General features: G+C 52.4%; 1 protein-coding gene across 4 annotated transcripts; it reads left to right on the top strand.

Annotated features, from left to right (window-relative positions):
- The first annotated feature begins 4,643 nt into the window (after nt 1–4,643).
- On the top strand, nt 4,644–16,339 carry METTL13 (methyltransferase 13, eEF1A N-terminus and K55). 4 transcript variants are annotated; one of them, XM_081026135.1, is made up of 8 exons: nt 4,644–5,456; nt 6,787–7,546; nt 8,858–9,057; nt 10,466–10,661; nt 11,781–11,948; nt 13,342–13,557; nt 14,458–14,589; nt 15,856–16,339. In XM_081026135.1, exons 1-8 carry the CDS (start codon nt 5,304–5,306, stop codon nt 16,128–16,130), a joined length of 2,100 nt encoding a protein of 699 aa, XP_080882261.1. In that variant the 5' UTR covers nt 4,644–5,303; the 3' UTR covers nt 16,131–16,339. The 4 variants fall into 4 exon arrangements, with proteins under 4 accessions (XP_080882261.1, XP_080882264.1, XP_080882263.1 ...); XM_081026137.1 differs by having other exon boundaries at nt 5,066–5,456; nt 6,787–7,086; nt 15,856–16,319; XM_081026136.1 differs by having other exon boundaries at nt 5,073–5,456; nt 6,787–7,086; nt 8,866–9,057; nt 15,856–16,319.
- The last annotated feature ends 2,804 nt before the right edge of the window (nt 16,340–19,143 follow it).

Genomic DNA, 19,143 nt, shown 5'->3' with positions numbered 1-19,143 from the left:
TCTTTTTTACTTAGTATCTGGTCCTGTTCGTGGATACAGTGTTTTAACTTGGTGTATGTTTAAGCCCAACACACCCTGATTGAAACATACTTTGGTGAGCGCAGGACTCTCGAGTCAGTTCCATCATGGAATCACCTGAAAACCTTCGACACGACTGGTGCCCACGCACGATTCCGGAATTGCTTTAACTGGCCCGGGATGTCACTGGAAGCATCTGGAAGCCTGGCGTTGGACGCGCGTCCTCTCCGAGCCTCCTACTCAGGCCCAGGCTGACCCGGGGAGCGCCCCCCGGGAGGAGAGCTGCTTCCAGCCGCCGTCCTGGGCTTGATGGCGAGACGGCCCCACGACGGCCCCACGCTCCACACGCGACTCGGAAGTCACTTGTTTTGTCTACACTTGCTTTTAACATCTGTGCATCTGCCCGTGGTGGGGTGCTCCGCTGCTCGGGCGCCGTAGCCAACTACAGCCTCAGCCCTTCTTACCGAAAAGTGAAGGCATCATGAGTCTTGAGCTCCACGGGCATGTCATTGCATAGCTTCTGTGAATTAACCCTTTTTTTAAACAGTAATTCTTTAGTTCTGCCAATCATTTTGGTAAATTGGTTAGAGGAAGGCTGATGTGAGCCCCACCCACGTTAATCACCTGAACAAAGTCCCTTTGACAATGCCCCACATTTCTGAAAGCTTAGCAAGTGGCATTTCACAGTTAATACACCTCAGATAAAACAGGAAGCCTGAAAGAACATAAGCAACACCAGACTTAGAGTCAGAACAGGGTTCCAGTCTCACCAACTTGCATTATTTATTCTTGGAGGACAGCAAACAGTGTTTACCATTTTATACCCACAGACTTTGACAGAACACCTGTCACACATCTGATGGATGAATCTATTCACTTTGAAGTAGCACCCAAGATTAATGTCACCATCTTCAGAATGAAATTAAACTTCTACCTTGCGTGGAATACCAAAATGATTTTTCTTAAATGCTGTTCTAAACTCCCTTTTTTGGTGGTAGAAAAATATGATGATGGGCTGAGGAGAGATACTGTGTTTCCTAGAAAATAAGACCTAACGGGAAAATAAGCCCTAGCATGATTTTTCAGGATGACATCCCCTGAACATAAGCCCTAATGCGTCTTTTGGGGGCAAAACTTAATGTAAGACCCAGTTTTATTTTTGGGGGAACATGGTAATATTCAATACAGTGGGATACGTAACATGTTTGTGTTAGATGTGCTCAGTGCTAGAGCCTAGGAGAGAAACAGCTTGTTTTCCAAGGTTTTTTCCCTTTTCCTGCAGAGGAACTTAATTTAGAATTAAATGATGGAGAAAACACTGTAATGTTTCCCAGTATCCAGGTTGCAAAAAACAAAACCAGGATTTGGAAGGAGGCCTGGGACCCTCCTACAGGGGCTGATGCCAGAGGCAGGAGACATTGCTCTTAGTGCCATTCTCTCATCTCTCCTGGCTTTCTAGTTTTCACATTGTTACTGTCCATTGGCCCCAAAGGCAAACAACTTGCCATGTCTGCCACACCCTCAGTTTTTCCCTATAAAAGGATATAAATGCCTAACAGTCCTTGGACCTAAGGAAACTAGTGTGTCTGCAGGTGTCCAGGGACAGAGTAGGAAACTACGGAACAAAGAGAAGCCTGGGAATCAGATATAACACTCAGAGGAGGCATGGCTGAATTCACTTAGTCATATATAACTTTTTCATTTATTTTGATGAATTGCAGTTTTACCTCAATTATGTGTGTGTGTGTGTGTGTGTGTGCGCGTGTGTCCAGCCTAATGTCAGCTGAAGAATTACTGCTCAGGTCAATACCTTCAAGAAAGGTTTGATGCCAGCTCCTAAAAGGGTACAACATTATCCTTGGATGTCATGTCTGCCTTCCATTATTCCAAGACAGAGGAAACCATTAATTTCTTCTTAAATGTGGAAAACAAACCCATGTGCAAAGAAGACTTCCGGTATGAAATAGTTTCCAGCATAATATAAACCACTCACTGTAAACCAAGGAGAGATTCCCTTTAAACAGTTTTCTATCCCACTTATGAAGCGTCTTCCCTCATATCTTGGACCACTTTTTCCAATTGGATACCACCGACAGAATTTGAGAAGGGTGGGAGCCCTTAGGATAGGAATGCAGGGTGGGGAGACTGGCATTTAGCTCTGGCTTTGGGTTTTTACTAGTGTAATGACCTCTGAATTCCTCTCAAGCAACAGTTCCACAAATGATGCCTTTCTCCTCCCGTTTCTTTCTATAGATTTCCCCAGTCATCCAGAGGCCAATGTGAAAGCCATTTTGAGTCCCTGTCTTTTATTCCCTATATACAATCAATCATGAAATGCTTCAGTTCTTCCTGAGAACATCTATCAGTCCTTTCCAGCTGTGACCCTGGTTCTCTACTGGTTCTCTTCCTGTGCCCTGACAGGTTTAATCTAAATGCTGGGAATAGATGACTTCTCAGAACCTGACCTTCCCCTCAGTTTCTGGTTTTCTGCCGCTCTCCGCTCTCCGGCTGTGACCTGCCCCACCACACTCCCTCCCTCTCATGGTTTACGCTCTGTATTAGTTTTCTATTGCTTCTGTAGCAAGTTACTCAAAACTTAGTAACACAAATTTGTTACCTTCGTTTATGGAGGTCAGAAGCCTGACAAGGTCTCACTGGACTAAAATCAAGGTATCTAAGGGCTGCATTCCTTCTGCAGGCTCTAGGGGAGGATCCGTTTCCTTGACTTTCCTGGTTTCTAGAGGCTAGAAGGCACTTTCCTTGGCTCACGGCCCCCTCCTCCATCTTCAAAGCCAGCGATGCTGGGCCCGCCCTTCTCCTGCCACCCCTTCTCTGGTTCTCCTTCTTCTGCCTCCCTCTTCCACTTTTAAGGACCCTCGTGATGACATTGGGCTCACGTGAATCATCTAGACTAGTCAGCTGCTACGCAACCTTAACTCCCCTTTGCCACGTAACCTGACTTATTAACAAGTTCTGTGGATGGTAACGTGGGCATGTTTGGGGGAACGTGATTCTGCCTACCACATGCTCTTTCCCATCTTCTGTCCCCCAAACTGAGAAATGCTTTCAATGACTTATTCTTCATTTTGCAATTATCTTAGCAACAATCTATTAATTGAATATTATTATCAAAAAGCCTTATGTTTCAATTAAGTAAGGGTAACTGCAAATTATACATCCAGAGGTCCGGATTTGTAGTTTTAGGGAAAAAAACACACTATTGAGTGGCTTTATTTAAACTCAGTTTGCATTTTAAATCATACCGGTAACCACTCCAGGAATCCTAATAAAACACAGAGCACTGTAATATCTAATTGGCTTAACGATATTAATGATAACATACCTATTAATTATATTTCACAGTCAAACCTTGGGAGACATGTTTCAAATATAAGTATTTTAAAAGACAGAGTCTAACGTTATTTCTCAAGTATTTCTGCAGTTTAAGTGTTCATTGATTGTATAAACCCTTGGGGCGAGAGGGCAGAGGCTGTTTGTCTCTTTGGGATTAGGTGGCACTTCAAGCACAAAGTGTCCTCGGCTCTGGAAAGTGCGTTTTGAAAGAACCACCTCTCACCCATCAGGAGCCCTGCGTGACATGGTGGCTGAAGCCACCTCGGAGGTTCCTGCCAGTTCTCCTTATCTTGGGTGGACAGGCAATAACGTGGAGGCAGCAGGTGGTACTTGAAAATATTTTCTTTGCTGTTACTTCTAGAGGGTTTTTGGAGTAACCTTTTAAAACTATGGAGTTGGAACTAGATCCGTTTTGCCTTCTCTCAATCATATTTTAAAACTGGTTCTCCAAGTGTGGTCCCTGGGCCGACGCGGTCGGTGTCACCTGGGCACTTGCTAGCAGAGCCAATCCTTGGGCCCCTCTGCAGAGCGGATGGATCAGAAACGCTGGGGGCGGGGCTCGGCCATCGGCGTTAAGGGGCCCTCCGGGTGCTCCTGATGGGTGCTCCTGATGCGTGCCAAGGCCTGCGCGCCACTCGTTTAAACCCAGTGGAAGCCTCCTTCCACCTGTTCCACCACGGGCCGCGGACTGCGCTGCCTAAGAGACGCGGCCGGCGACAGCCCGGACCGCAGACGCCGAGTTCTGAGCCTCGCCGCTCCCCCGGGCCGTGCTGCCCGCTGCCGGTCAGAGCGCCGTGAAAAGCCCACGATGCACATGTTTCAGTCTTTTTAAAAAACAGTGCCCTGCACGGGAACTTCCTTGGGATGTTAGTATACGAGGAGCATCTGACAGAACAGCATGTTCATTACGCACATAAAATGAGCCGGAGTAACTATTTACAGGTGACATCGGAACGACAGCCGAAGGAGGCAAGTTATCAAAGCGGGTCTGAAGTGTTACATCCTGTGCTCTCGGGGGAGGAGAAAAAGGAGGGGACCCCTCTGCATCCCTCGTTGTTACTCTTTTCCCTTGCATTTTCATGTTATCACATGAATAGTGGAACCCTGCATTCTGATCTAGAAAACATGCCGTTCTCCAAGTAAACCTGAATTACACAGATAAAGTGGTTAAACTAAGGCGGGGATGGGGCGACAGAGGCAGACGATAAACGGCTCGGACGGGCGGTTTTCTTTTGCTGCGGACCGGATCTCACTCCCTACCTCACTTCCTTCCGCAAGGTTTTCTCAGGAGGCCCTCCAGGGCGCCCCGCAGCCGCGCTCAGCCCCCGTGTGGCTCATGATCAGAACCGGTGGAGAAGCCGGCTCAGAAACGATGCGAACACAGAGCGCGGGAAGCCTGCGCACTCTCAGCCGCCGTTGGAAAGCCCAGATCTGAGACGGCTGCCTTCCCCCTGCGCGCCGACCGGAGCCTGAGGTCCGGGCTACAGGCCATTTCCGCCCCGACCCGTGGGGCCCACCCCCTTCATCTGACGTAAACGCTCCGCGCCTGCAGCGAAGCCGGCGTGAGGCGAGCGCGTCGCAGCCAATGAGGTGTCAGGAACGAAAGCCAGTGGCCAATGAGATGCTGGGATGGTCTGGGCGGCCGACCAATCAGGAAGCCTCGCACCCGGATATGATTTCGGGTTCCCAGCCCGAGCTCTGAGAAAGTGAGAGACTCGGCACGTGAGGCGGGCTGCGGGTGCGGGGGAGAAGGTGCGCGTGCGATCGGCGCGTAAGGGCCATTCCTTTGTGTTTTGAGCGGGGGATAAGTCCATGTGGCCGCTTGTCCCGGGGAAGAATTCCCGCTGCAGTGTCCCGGAGCCCGCGGGCGGGGAAGCCCCTCCGCTGGTGCCTCCCAGGGCGTAGGCCCGTCCTGAGGACGCAGGGCGAACATGAATCTCTTACCAAAGAGCTCCAAGGAGTTTGGCTCCGTTGACTACTGGGAGAAGTTCTTCCAGCAGCGGGGGCAGCGAGCTTTCGAGTGGTACGGCTCTTACCTGGAGCTGTGCGGGCTGCTGCACAAGTACATGAAGCCGCGGGAAAAGGTGAGCGCGCCTCCCCGCCCGGCGTCCCCGTCGCGAAGAGTGGGAGCTGCCGACACGTGGTGCTGCTCGGGGGAGACGGGGACGGGCACGGGGCCCCCAATCGGCCCGTGGTTGCAGGAGTGAGGCCAAAGGCCGCTGAGCAGACCCTGCAGGTTTTCAGGTGACGGGCCTGCGGCCCCCGCTCGGCCCCCCGCTCGTAACCGGCTGGAGGGCAGACTTCGTCAGGAACGCAGCCTGGGTCACGGCTCCTGGGGGGACGTGTGCGCGTCTGTCGCTGTGCGCGCTGCGGCTTTCCGGACACGGGAGTCTGTTGTCGCACAGTCGTGTCTGGGCCGCCCTGGAGGGGTGACAGCGTGAAGATGCACATTCTGGGCACGTTCCCGAAGTGCGATGTGGACGTAGGACGGCAGGAGGTTTGGCAGCGGTGGGGTTGTGGTGGAGGGAGGGAGGGAGGGAAGGAAGAAGAGGAGAAAACCGGCACTGCGGAAGGAAGCTGTCGCTGCCACGCCGGTGCTCTGCGTGTGTGCGCGTGTGTGCGCGCGCGTGTGTGTGTGCGTGTGTGTGCGCGCGTGTGTGTGCGCGCGCGCGCGTGTGTGTGTGTGTGCGCGCGTTCAGTAGTCGCATCTTCGTAACGAGCTGTGAGGTGAGTGGTGGTACATGCATTCTCCAGACGGGGAAACTGAGGCTCTAAGAGCCAGTTTCTTGCCCAAGATCATACACGTAGTAAGTAGTCACAGAGGAATTTAAACCGAGGCCCATCTAGCTCCAGCGCGCGTGCACGCCTCATTGTACCGTGCTTTTCCAGAGAGTGTGGCGTTAGGACAGAATTTTGAAGGGTCGATGGGAGATGCACCACGGAGAGGGAGCCAACCCCTATGTTTGGCTTCAGAAAAATAGACTATCAGGAGGACGAGCCGAAAGTGTGAGTGGAGTGGGGTGACGCCAGAACTAGGCTTTCAACAGTAAAACAAATAGGGGACTTCAACTGTAACCAGTGCGTTTGGATTCTGACTTCCTATCAGTCGTCTTGAGTTAATTCGGTTTGGTTCAGAGAAAAAGAACAACTGTGATTTGTGTGTTTCTGCAACATAGAAAGCTATTTTCACAGCATTCACGTTGTTGCGGAGTGTCGTTTTCACCAGTGAATCCTCTAACCAGTGGTGTTCCTCAGTGCGTCCTAGAATCCACTCTGTAGAGGCGCTGTGTCCTGTGGTGGTAGCATCTTCCCCTTTTGGAAACATGCCACAGCCAAGGCGAGACTCGATTCCTCGAAACTCGGGAAGCTCATTCCTTTGTCACCCTCACTGCCATCGTGTTGGTTCCCCCCCAGGTGCTGGTGATTGGGTGCGGTAACTCAGAGCTAAGTGAGCAGCTGTATGACGTGGGCTATCAGGATATAGTCAACATCGACATCAGTGAGGTCGTCATCAGGCAGATGAAGGAACGCAATGCCGGCCGCCGGCCCCAGATGCGCTTCTTGAAGATGGACATGACCCAGATGGAGTTTCCCGACGCCTCGTTCCAGGTGGTGCTGGACAAGGGCACCCTGGATGCTGTCCTCACAGACGAGGAGGAGAAGACCCTGCAGCAGGTGGACAGGATGCTGGCTGAGGTTGGCCGTGTCCTGCAGGTGGGCGGTCGCTACCTCTGCATCTCCCTGGCTCAGGCGCACGTCCTCAAGAAAGCAGTGGGTCACTTCTCCCGGGAGGGGTGGATGGTGAGGGTGCACCAGGTGGCCAGCAGCCAGGACCAGGTGGTGGAAGCAGAGCTTCGGTTCCCCCTGCCCGTCTTTGCCTTCATCATGACCAAGTTCAGGCCAATCCCTGGCTCGGCCCTTCAGATCTTTGAGCTGTGTGCTCAGGACCAGGGCAAGCCTGTGCGGCTGGAGAGTGCCGAGCGGCTGGCTGAGGCGGTGCGGGAGCGGCAGCAGTATGCCTGGCTGTGCAGCCAGCTGTCCCGCAAGGCTGGGCTGGGGAGTCTGTCCCTGGACTTGTGCAGTGGGGACACGGGGGAGCCACGCTACACCCTCCACGTGGTGGACAGCCCCAATGTGAAACCATCGCGGGACAATCATTTTGCCATTTTCATCAGTGAGTTGGCATTGGTCCCTCTCTTCTCTGGAGGGGCTGGGGTGGGGCTTTGGTGGATGGGTATGCCTTGGCTGGTTTTATCTTGCAGGGGGCGGCACTTTGGTTAGACTAGCCAAGGCACGAGGAAGGGACAGTAGCAGCACTCCAGCTGCCTGCTTCGGTTTGGAGCTTATTTCTTCTCATCTGCCATTGCAAAGGCCTGATGAAGTAGGAGAAAGGGGTCGGTAGGGAGAAGAGAGAAGTCACAGATCAATTGAAGGATGTCACACATTGTAGAGACGTTACTTTGTAACGTGGAGGAGTAACGGAAGCAGTGGAAGCAGTGGAGTGCCCACGCTGCCACCTGTGAGCTGCCAGACCCGGGGAAGTTGCTGTGATTCTCTGCTGAGTGTAGGGAGACAGTACAGAGTAATGACTACAAATGCGAGCACTGGAACCAGACCATTTGGGTTCCACTCCTGTCCCAGTCACTTCCTGGTGGCGTGACATTGGACATGTTACTTTTCTTTTTGTGCTTCAGTTTCGTCATCTATAAAGCGAGAGTGTAACTACCTTGGGTAGTTGTGAGAAGTGTAAGTGCTCTTAGGACGGTGCCTGGCATGTGATAAGTGCTTTACAAATGTAAGCATCGTGATTGAAAGGGGTGGACCATACCAGATTTACCTTAATAATCAAAAGACAGACAATGAGGGAATGCTTTCAAAAGGAGAAAATATTAGACAAATAGGTGGTCTCGATATGGTCATGCTCGTCATTTGATGACTGAGCCATTTTCCCGAGGATTCCATAATCCCGACTGTCCGCCTGTAAGAACGGATAGTGCACGAGGCTGAGCATGGAGTCTGGGCTGGACTGCCTGGGTTTGAGGCCCAGTTTGCCACTTATTAGCCGTGTGAACTTGGGCAAATAATGTAACTTCTGTGTCTCAATTTCCTCGTTTATGCGGTGGGAATGACAATGCTACGTGCGTCCCAGGCTCTTAGGAGGATTCGATTCGTTTCCGTTTGTAAACTGCTTGGAATACTATCTGGTGTGTGACGAGCTTGAGCGTTACTGCTCGTTTCCTTGCGCCAGGTGCCTGCCTCCATCCCTCACCCACATGCTCCCGCTTCTCTGCCCCCCCCCCCCCCCATCCTCCCTCATGTCCTCTGGCTGCTTTGCTCTGTGCCTTGTGCCTTCGTGCATCGATAGCCCCTCAGTTGGAAGGGCTGCTGGGCTGGGCAGGGCCTGGCTGTCTGCCATGCGGCTCATACTGACTGTGGGCTTGAACACTCTCCCTGGGACTCCCTGTCACCAAGTGCCTGTTTGCAGTCCCCCAGGGTCGGGAGACTGAGTGGCTCTTTGGCATGGAAGACGGCCGGAAGCAGCTGGCGTTGAGCGCTGGCTTCAGGAGGCTGATCACCGTGGCGCTTCACCGAGGTCAGCAGTATGACGGCATGGACAGCATCCAGGCCGAGCTGTCGGCCAGAGTCATGGAGCTGGCCCCCGCCGGGATGCCCGCCCAGCAGCAGGTAAGAGCTCTGGCAGCAGCATTCACAGGGGTCTGGAGAAGTCGTACTAGCAGCTGGGAAGGCAGAGGGTGCCTTGGAAAGAGCTGGGATACGGGTGTGACCCTGGTCCGTTCTGGATGGCGTGCCTGCAACTGCGAGCTAAGTGGGCAGGAATCACGTTCCTTGGCCCCAGGAAGTGAGAGGAAGGCGAGTGGTTGCCTTTATTGGGACCCGCAGAGCGTCTCTGTCTGGGGCCTCTCGGACTCCACAGAGACGGCCTGGAGGCGACGCTGTCTGCCCTGCAGGCTCCAGCTCTTCGTACTGCCAGTCGCTGAGACTGGGTGTTTAGTTCCCCACTTTTGCACAGGACTTCCTTGGCCATTTTGCTTCTTAGAACCATCATTATCTGAGGGTAGCATGCGAAAGGGCCAGACTGGCTCAGTGTGATTTTTAGGATATGAGCGTTGCTGCTCTGGTGTTTTACTGGGAAGGAAACTGAAGGTTTTTGTCTAAATGGTGACATGGTCTTCTTAGTTGACACCATCTGTCTTGCGCCATCCAGGTCACAAGACAGGGTAATTGACAGGCGATTGCACTGTATTTATGGGAAGGACTTTATCCTTCCTATTAGAGGGGAAAGCCAAGGTACCTGGAGGCTTGGTGCTATAGTAACAGATCTGAAAGCAAGAAGAGATTCCCGGGTTCCTAGCCTTCCAGCCCGGGGTTCTGCCCCCAGGGCAGACCTGTGCTTGCAGATGCATGTGTGTTTGCTGCTTCCTGGGGTTGGTGTCCGTCAGTGGGAAATGGCTCCTGTGTGCAGGTCCACGGTGACGTCTCACCAGTGACCCTCTCTGCAAAGTCACGAGTCCCTGGTGATTATGAAATACTCGCCGGGGGCTTTCAAAAGGAATAGCTGTAAAGATGCGGGAGGGACGTGGAAACGCGTTTTTCTCATTTTTTCCTTCTGTTTAGAGTAATGCAGTAAAAAGATGAGAGGGACGAGGGAAGGGAGACGTGTCTGCACACTCGGAGGGTTGCTTTCCCCTGGATTTTGTTATCATAGCCCTGTTCGGATTCCTTCTCTCATCCCTATAGTTCCTGCCCTCGGGGTCCCCCTGGCTGTAATTGTCTTGGACTGTTGAGGGTCCTTTTAAGGACTACAGTTGAGAATCTCCTCTATTTTTCTTGGGGAAAACAGCTGCATTTCACTGGCAGTTCGGGGACTCAGCTGGTTTTCCCAAAGGGGAGTTAAACCTTTTGGGGTCTCTTCACAGGCCCCGAGGAGTACTGTAAAAGAAGGGCAAGTCTTAGGAGTTGTCGCCGCCCCGACCCTGGGGTGGGGATTCCTCCTCCATACAAGGGAAGGGCTTCGGTTTCCCCTGTTCTTACTTGAGCCGGTGTCTCGAGCCCCTCTCTGCTGTACCTCCAGGTGCCCTTCCTGTCTGTGGGGGGGGACATCGGGGTCCGGACTGTTCAGCACCAAGACCGCAGCCCTCTGAGTGGCGACTACGTCGTGGAGGATGTGCAGGGGGATGACAAGCGGTACTTCCGGCGACTGATCTTTCTCAGCAACAGGAATGTGGTGCAGTCGGAAGCCCGGCTGCTGAAGGACGTGTCTCACAGAGGTGAGGCGTCGGCCATGGCGGCGGGGCCCAGGGGCCAGGGCGTGGACTGCCTGGGGTGGTCGGGAGGCCCTGGGCGCTGGACCGCGATGCAGGTACCTGTGCCCAGTGGCACATGGCCCTGGGGTGTCCCCTTACCGTCTGGGCTCTTAGGGCATGGGCGGCCGTCAGCCGCATGGAGGTGTGTGTTCCGTTCTTGAGCAAAGCCTGGTTGTAGAAAGATCAGGGGGAGGTTTGCTGAGTAAAGGTGGTCATTGCTTTAGTGCCTCTGATGTCATGGCCGCCTGTTTTACAAGTTGCCCCATCGGCGTCTAGGTGTTCATTCAGCAGCTCTCGTGAGCTGAGCCTGAAACATGGGCGGTGCGGGCGCCCTGCCCGACGCCACAGGGCTACCCCCTGGCACCCGTTCCAGGCGGGTTTGGAGTGGTGGGTGCCTCAGGTCGTGCAGTCAGCGCTGTTCCGTGGCACTTGCTGCGATGGCGGACAGGGAAGCTGTCCTCTGTGCACTTCTCCTGTCTGCACGGCACAGAAGGAGGACAGGCACTGGGCACAGGCAGTGCCAGGTCCCAATCCTGGCTGCACCGCCTCCTGCTGATTCTGCACCTGCTTCTTAACTCTGCACACGCTCAGGCCTTCCGTCCGCCAATCATTGGAACTATAGGGCTGTTAGAGGAGCCCAGGGAGGAAAAGTCCTCGTACAGAAATTGGCACAGAGGATGTACCCAGTAACTCGAAGCCCTTCTTTCCTATAAGTTTATGAATAAGCTTTTCTCTTGTTAGTGGCCTGGTGTTTCTCGGCAGAGAGGCTGAGTTTTCCCAGGGTTTTGGGTGTGTCTTTGCCCCTTTCCTTTTCCTACTCTCTGATATCCAGTGGTGTGTGTTAAATGTTTAACAACCGTCTCTTTGGGGAAAGGAAGCCTCAATATGTACTGTTTGTGATTGCTGTGACATAAAAATGGCCACTGAGGCCAGGTTTCAAGCTACCAGTATGTCTCCACGTCACACAATTCCTGCATTTTTACCAGTTGGGTTCTTGAGCAGGGTGAAGCCAGCCGCAGTACGCCCGCTGGTATGCGGTGTACTAAGCACAGGACTTCATCCGTCTCCCTCTGTCTCACTTAGCCCAGAAGAAACGGAAAAAGGACAGGAAAAAGCAGCGGCCTGCTGATACTCCAGAGGACCTCCCTGCAGCCCCAGGCCAGTCCATTGATAAGAGCTACCTGTGCTGTGAACACCACAAAGCCATGGTCGCTGGCCTGGCCTTGCTGAAAAACCCGGAGCTGCTCCTAGGTGAGGAAGACGCCACTGCCCCACACAGTAGGGAACATGGGAGATCACAGACGTGATCAAAGCCACTGGCTCGCACAGTAGGGAGCATGAGATCACAGCCGTGATCGAAGCCACTGCCTTGTACAGTAGGGAGCATGAGATCACAGACGTGATCGAAGCCACTGCCCCACACAGTAGGGAACATGGGAGATCACAGACGTGATCAAAGCCACTGGCTCGCACAGTAGGGAGCATGAGATCACAGCCGTGATCGAAGCCACTGCCTCGCAGTTCGAGAACAGTGATTACAGGCCGACTGAAGCATGTGCATTCACCTCTTATTCCCAACCGTGTCCTACATGAATGAACATCCAGATCACTTTTTCCTCAAACTCAGATTGTAATCTTGAAATGGCTACATTGTCTAAATTGTTTTCTTCTCGTTTATTTTGAACATGAAGGTATAAGACCCATTCCATGAGCTAATGTCAAGTACACAGCTCTTTAGGTGTTCAGCTTGGTGAATACTTGTCTACGTATATACCCATGTAACCAGATGGAACATTTAGAAACCATGCGTCTGGAGAAATGCCTTTCACTCTAGGACAATTTCTGGCTTTTCATTAATGCATTGTTTGAGCACCAGATGCAATTCTGTCTTGAATTTCTCGTTTTGAAAGAAGTGCCTATTACAGATAGTGCAACCACAGCCTTATCAGTAGTGACAGGTTGGGTCTGACCACAGTGGTGAAAACGCTCAGGCGTCTGCCTGCGCCTTCACTCTTCACCCAGAGTCCCCCAGTGGGTCTGCCCTGTGCTTTGGCCCATCTTGGTGTGGCTACGCGCCCCTAGAGGCTCGGTTCTTACATTTAATCATCAGGGTCTGTCTCCTTTCGGTGATGCTGTCCTGTTTCTTGTCTTCCTTCCACCTTCCCTGGTGGCTGTGGTCTCTCTGTGTTGAGGTCCAGGACTGGGGCTGTCGTTTTCCTGTGATTTCTGGAACCTGCTTGATGTGTGTGAGAGGGCCCTTGTGGCCTGTGAGCAGAAAGCTGGGCAGAGGGCATGGCATCTGCACTGGTCATGAAGCAGACGCTGGCCATTGTCCCTCCTGTTTCTTAGAGGGGATGTAACAGTGCTGATGGTGGGGCTCGTGATGAATAGCAGCTGAGTGCCGTGGGGGCCTTACGGGGCCAGAAGAACAGTACTGGTTCAGCTGCTGAAGCTGGTAAAGGAAGGGGTTTTCAGATGTGACATTAACTCCTCAATTTCTGGCCTAAGACCGAGAGGCCCGGTCCCTACATCTTGTATTCCTTGGGTAGAGCCAAACTTCTGACTCCCTCTCTTGTCCTCCCAATGCGGGTACGAAACTTGCCGGTGAGCAGATGGTAAATGATGCCTTATTCCTTTGTTGCAGAGACCCCCCTGGCATTGCTGGTGGTAGGCCTGGGTGGGGGCAGTCTCCCCCTCTTTGTCCACGATCATTTCCCAAAGTCCTGCATCGACGCTGTGGAGATCGACCCCTCCATGCTGGAAGTGGCCACACAGTGGTTTGGCTTTTCCCAGAGCCACCGGATGAAGGTCCACATTGCAGATGGCCTGGACTATATTACCAACCTGGCGGGAGGAGCAGGTACTGTCCTTGGAGGGTCTGGACGGGTGTCAAGGGAAGAGTGAGCTAAGCTTTTCAGGCCTGCAAGGGCCTCTAGCATTCATGCCTCAGAGGGCGGCCGCAGTGTCACGTTAGCCTTTCACCTGTGCATTTTTGGACATATTTATTCAGTCAATCCAGAGTGCCAACCATACGTTCAGCTCGGTGGTAGGGGTTGGGGTATAGCAACAACTAAAAGAGACCGTTTTCCTGTACGGATGGCGCTCACAGACCCGTGGGCTTCTCTTCGGACTCTGTAACCTTGCTACCTCCTCACCACCCCTGGAAACTAAAGTCTGTAGGTGGGTGAAGAAAAGGAAGAAACGTGGGGATGTGTGTTGGAGGGTGCTTTTTCTAAATCTTTCAGCTGGAGCTGAAACCAGAAACAGAGCCGGACTGTCTTCATGTTGATTGGTAAAACCTCAGGGACACGTGGCCGTGTCCACAGACATGTTTTTAGTTGTCACCATGGGGTAGGGCTGCTTCTGGCATCCGGTGGGGAGAGACCAGAGATGCTAGTAAGCCTGCCCAGTGCACAGGACAGCCACTGAGGACAGTGAAGTGTCTGACCCCAAATGTCAGTAGTGCTGAGGCTGAGGAGCCCTGAGGCAGACGCCCCTCGCTGGGAATTCTGATAGCCCTGCTGCTACTGGAATTCGGTTCCATGTTGTTCTAATGGTTTGTGCCCAGTTCATGTTCCGCGAGAGCTCCCTGGAGCCTCTCCCGGCGTCAGTGTCCTGAGCAGGCAAACCTCACCCTGCATGTTCCCCTTCTGACTCAGCCACCCATGCGCACCACAGGTCACGGGAGAGCGGTGACGTAGGAATGTAATGGCCTCATTTTAGCCGGCAAAGACAAAACCTCGTTTGCTTCTCTTCCCAGCACGGCCTCACTACGACGTCGTCATGTTTGATGTAGACAGTAAGGACCCCACCGTGGGAATGAGTTGTCCACCCCCAGCGTTTGTGGAGCAGCCCTTCCTGCAGAAGGTCAAACGCATCTTGAATCCCGAAGGTATGGAGAACAGCGGGTTGGGAGGGAGGTGGATGGGTCCTGTAAAATATTGCTCTCTTCGATCGTAAATGTGTCTGTCAGTCGAGTCCGTAAGCTGGCCACACCCACTGCCAGCACCGAACACAGAGCGGTGCCAGCTTCCCCGAAGTCCGCTGCTTACCTCCTCCTGCGGGGAGCTCACGCTCCTCTCCAGGAGAACCGCTGTCCTAGCTTCTCTGAGCTCAGCTCCGTTTGCCCGTCCGTCTTCTTTCTCTCCATGGAGTCATCCAGAATGCAGTGTTTAGGGTTCCGTTTTCTGGCGGCCAGCACCCTGTCTGTGAGATCCTTCCCCCGTGTTACGTTTCTGTTCCTTTCTTTGCTGTGTAGCAACATGGCGTGACCGCAGCACGGTCGGTTTTTCCATTGCGGCCTGGTCGTTGGGTGTTTCCTGTTTGGCGCTGTCACAAGTACTGCTGCCATTGGCATTCCCGCAGGGGCCTTGTGGTGAGACATTTGCAGGTCTCTTGGGCACAGATGGGTTGTAATTGCTGGATCGTGGATGACGCGTATGTTCAGTGTTCGAGGTGCTGCCACGTAGTTTTATAAAGTGGCTGCAGTCATTCGCATTCCCGCCAGCATGGTGATGCTGGTCGTCAGCTGAATTCTCCCCACATGCCCTGGACGAGGCAGGATGTTATTCCATCCTGATAGCACTCGTTTTCAGATGAGGAAATGGAGGTAAAGAGGCTTGCCAAGGTGACACGAGGTAACGACTGGGGCTCCCACCCAGGTCCTTAGTCCACATGTTTCTGCCCTCCCGGATGTTTTGATTCAGTGTAAGGTGCTGTGGTGAACAGAGCTAATTTATGACCTTAATTGTCACAGGTCAAGATAACCTTGGCTGCCTCACTGGCTAATAAATACTGGACGGTGTCTGCCAAGAAGACGCCATCCCTGAGGTGTTGGCCCCCTCTTTCTTGGAGTTATTAATGACTTCTTTCCCAAAGCAATTCTTTCAGAAACTGAGGCATGGAGAATGGTAAAACCATTTGTTAGCAGCACAGAAGAGCAAGAAATTAGGTTGAAGTTTTCTCATGGTTCATTGTTTCCCCTGCTTTTCTCTCTCCACCTTTGTGTGTGCTCTGCAAACCCACTGCTGCCGTAGGTGTGGTTCTTAGTCCGCCAGCCTCCCTGGGGCAGGAAGTGACCTTGTCCTCAGAGCTTAACCTCATCTCCGCCATGTCACCTGATCTGTGGTCCTCTGACTCTTTCCTTCCCACCCTACAGGTGTCTTTATCCTTAACCTCGTGTGCCGAGACTTGGGGCTAAAGGACTCAGTACTGGGGGTGCTCAAGGAGGTGTTCCCCCTTCTCTATGTCCGGCGAATTGAGGGGGAAGTGAACGAGATCCTGTTCTGTCAGTGGCACCCCGAGCAGACACGTGCCACGCCAGAGCTGTTGGAAATGGCCCAGGCCTTGGAGCAGACCCTGAGGAAGCCAGGGCGGGGTTGGGATGACACGTATGTCCTGTCAGATATGCTCAAGACTGTGAAGATCGTGTGATCGCTGGCCATGCGGTCCTCTCAGCTTCCTTCCCGACTGCCCGTGGGCTCCCAGCCTGCCAGACACTGAAGAACCAGCAGGCACAAAACTTTTCAAGCCTCGTGTTTTTCTCGGCTTCCTACTCAGCCGCATGCGACCTCCACTGGGTGAGGTTGCCTGAAGACCTGGGAAAATAAAAATGTTTTTCCAATCCTGTCCTCTTCACTTCCACCTGGGTCAGTCGCCTTTGCTTCCCATACGGTCCTTGAGTAGGAGTCCCGGCTGGAGCCCCCAGCACAGGCTGACACCTTCACGCGTGTGCAGCACGATCCCAGGACTGGAGACGGTCAAGCATGATGGCTGGTTTGCTTGTGCTTTGTTCTCCCGTAGGTTCTATGGGAATGACCTCAGTTCTGTGCCAAAAGATCGTAAACAGAGTAGGGTCTCCGTAGACATGCGGCGGATTTGAGAGAACGTCTCTCCTGCGTGGCAGTGCCACTAACATGGCCCCAAGGTTTGCGAATGTGCTAATCCACTCTACTATGTAGTAGCTTTTTTCAACTCCCCAAACCTTGTCGCCTAAGCGCTTTGCTTTCTCCTCAGTGGAGGGAGTGGATGTAACTGGCCTCGTGACTGTGGGTGGCAGAGACTTAGCAGATTGAAGTCTCACGTAGAGTGGCAGCTACATGTCAGACCCAGCGTAAAGAGCTGGGGTGGAAGTAAAGATCTTTAAGAATGGCCAAAACACATGGGTCAGGGCTAAAAATTAACAAGTTCCAGGAACTTTTCTAAGTGATTTATATTCACTGTCTCCTTTAATCTGATATAAAGGATAATTAAACCAAAACCACATCTGACCCCCAATCTCACCTGAGCCAGAAGCACCAATCTTATCTGTTTATTGAAACTGTTAAACCAGCAGTTCTGAGATTGGCTAGAATTTCACCTCTCTAGTTATGCCAAGTCTGAATTAATGAGCGGTGCTATGGAAAAGAGGCACTGTCACTACCCCCCACCCTGGCTTCTCTTTCCACAGGCCCTTTAACATGGACTCTAACCTCCTACGGTGAAGCATATTTAAAGGTAGGTTGTCATCCTTACAAAATTGTGTCAGCCCATTGAGGAGGAAGGGTCTTCCCCGGGGGCCAGGTAGAGGGACGGGAACTCTTGTCATGCCCCTGACCTCAGAGGGCCTCAGTTTGAGACCCCTCCCTGGTTCATAATCTGTGAGCTGTGTTGTTCAGACACGGCCCGAGTCTGGCCTGCGGTCGGATCACCTGCTAGTCCTGTGCACACTTAGAAGCAGCACCCGAGTGGCCTTAACTCGCTGTAAATCAGACATTCCCGTGACCCCCTCCTCAGATTTGATAGTTTGCTAGAGCGCTCCCAGAACTCAGGAAAAGCAGTTTACTTAGAGCGCCAGTCTGTTACAATAGGGCACAACTCAGGAACAGTTAGGAGAGGCACTGGGAGAGGTGTGTGCGAAGGGGCGCAGAACTTCCGTGCCCTCTGTGTTCGCCCGCCCAGAAGCTTTCAGAGCCACGCACTCTGACATTCTCACGGAGGTTTCATCATGTAGGCATGATGGATTAATAACTCAATTTCCAGCCCTTCTCCCTTCCTCAGAGGATGGGGGTGGGGCTGAAAGCTCCAGGCTTGTCACCAGGGCTTGGTCTTTCTGGTGATCAGCTCCCATCCAAGAGTGAGCTCATTAGAACAAAAGGTGCTCCTGTCACCCAGGAAATTAGAGGACTTTTAGGAGCTCTGTGTCAGGAGCTGGGGCCAGGGACCAACGTGTATTTTTATTATCTCACACACCTCAGCTCTTTGCTCTCAGAGTGGATGACGGTAGGTCAGCTGCCTGCACAGGGTGACCCTCCACGGAGCACACAGCCCTGCTCCCACTCGTACTCGGCCCTGAGTGTCCATCTGAGAACTGCCTCAAAGCCCAAAGCCTGTAATGGAGTAAACCATAGGTAATCCGGTCTCCCTGTTGGGGCTCGTCTTGCCATTTGGTTTGTATAAGTTTGTCAACAGATAACGGTCGGTAAGAAGTAGAATTCTTAAGTTGGGTTTTTTTTCTTTATATTCAATAGGAATTTTTTTTTGAGAGCCTGTTCTGTGTCACATACCGTGCTTGTGCTGAGAACAGAAGGAGGAAAGGGACGTGGCCCCTGATGAGACAGAGCTCACTGACTAGAGTGGGAGACGAATTACAGCACAGGGATGAGTTGTGGGGCACCTGTACGAAGTGTGAGGAATGCACAGAAATGGTCAGGCGTTTGCTCAGAGTCATCTCACATTGTGAGGACAGACAGGAAGGGTCCAGCCTCAGGACAACCTGCTTCCTCAAAGGGATTGAAGGCCGGAGGGATGCACTGTTCTTCTGTTTTTCTAGCTTGGTGAGCTGTTTCCTAGGCTTCCCAGTAGATGGCACTAGAAATCACAGTTAAGTTCTGGGGAGTCTGGAAAATACGCCCTGGGAGAGCAGAACTCTTTCAAGGAGCTCTGTCACCCGAACCCTATTTCCTGCTCCTTTCGCTCATGTGTGAGGATAGACTCCTACTTTGCCTGTTTTTCTCTCTTCACCCGGTACTGTACGCACTCTGCGTTTCCCTATCATCCTTTAGTCCTTCCCACGCATATGGAGAAAGCACGATTTTCTCTGATCAAGGAAGCCTGCGATGGTGGAGTGCTGCCTGAAGGCAAAAATCCTTTTGTCCCAGATCCCTGATTTTAGAAACAGTAGCAGGAAATAAAGTCATGGGATAATGCCCATAGGAAGGAGGTTAAATCTAGGAGGCATGTAAGGAATACAAGTGTAGCATCTATGTCTCTGGGCCTGAGCTGGCCTGTGCAGTTTTCTGCCAGGATATAAGTCATTTCTATCATAGTAGGAAATTAGTAGATATGACAAAAATTGGCAAGATAAAGTTTGATTGAAATAATGGATTGGGATTTTTTTTTTCAAATGCAAGCCTGCCTGTCATGGGTTGAATAGTGGCTCCCCAAAAGCAAGATCCATATCCTAACC

The sequence above is a fragment of the Rhinolophus hipposideros genome (genome assembly GCF_964194185.1).
Source record: "Rhinolophus hipposideros genome assembly, chromosome: 19".
Classification (NCBI taxonomy): domain Eukaryota; kingdom Metazoa; phylum Chordata; class Mammalia; order Chiroptera; family Rhinolophidae; genus Rhinolophus; species Rhinolophus hipposideros.
This window is presented reverse-complemented; position numbering and strand designations above follow the sequence as displayed.

Coding starts and splice junctions, on each gene's coding strand:
- METTL13 (XM_081026135.1), top strand. CDS start 5,304: ATGAATCTCTTACCAAAGAGCTCCAAGGAGTTTGGCTCCGTTGACTAC. Junction 10,662..11,780: donor GAAGGACGTGTCTCACAGAG/GTGAGGCGTCGG, acceptor TGTCTCACTTAG/CCCAGAAGAAACGGAAAAAG. Junction 14,590..15,855: donor ACGCATCTTGAATCCCGAAG/GTATGGAGAACA, acceptor CCCACCCTACAG/GTGTCTTTATCCTTAACCTC.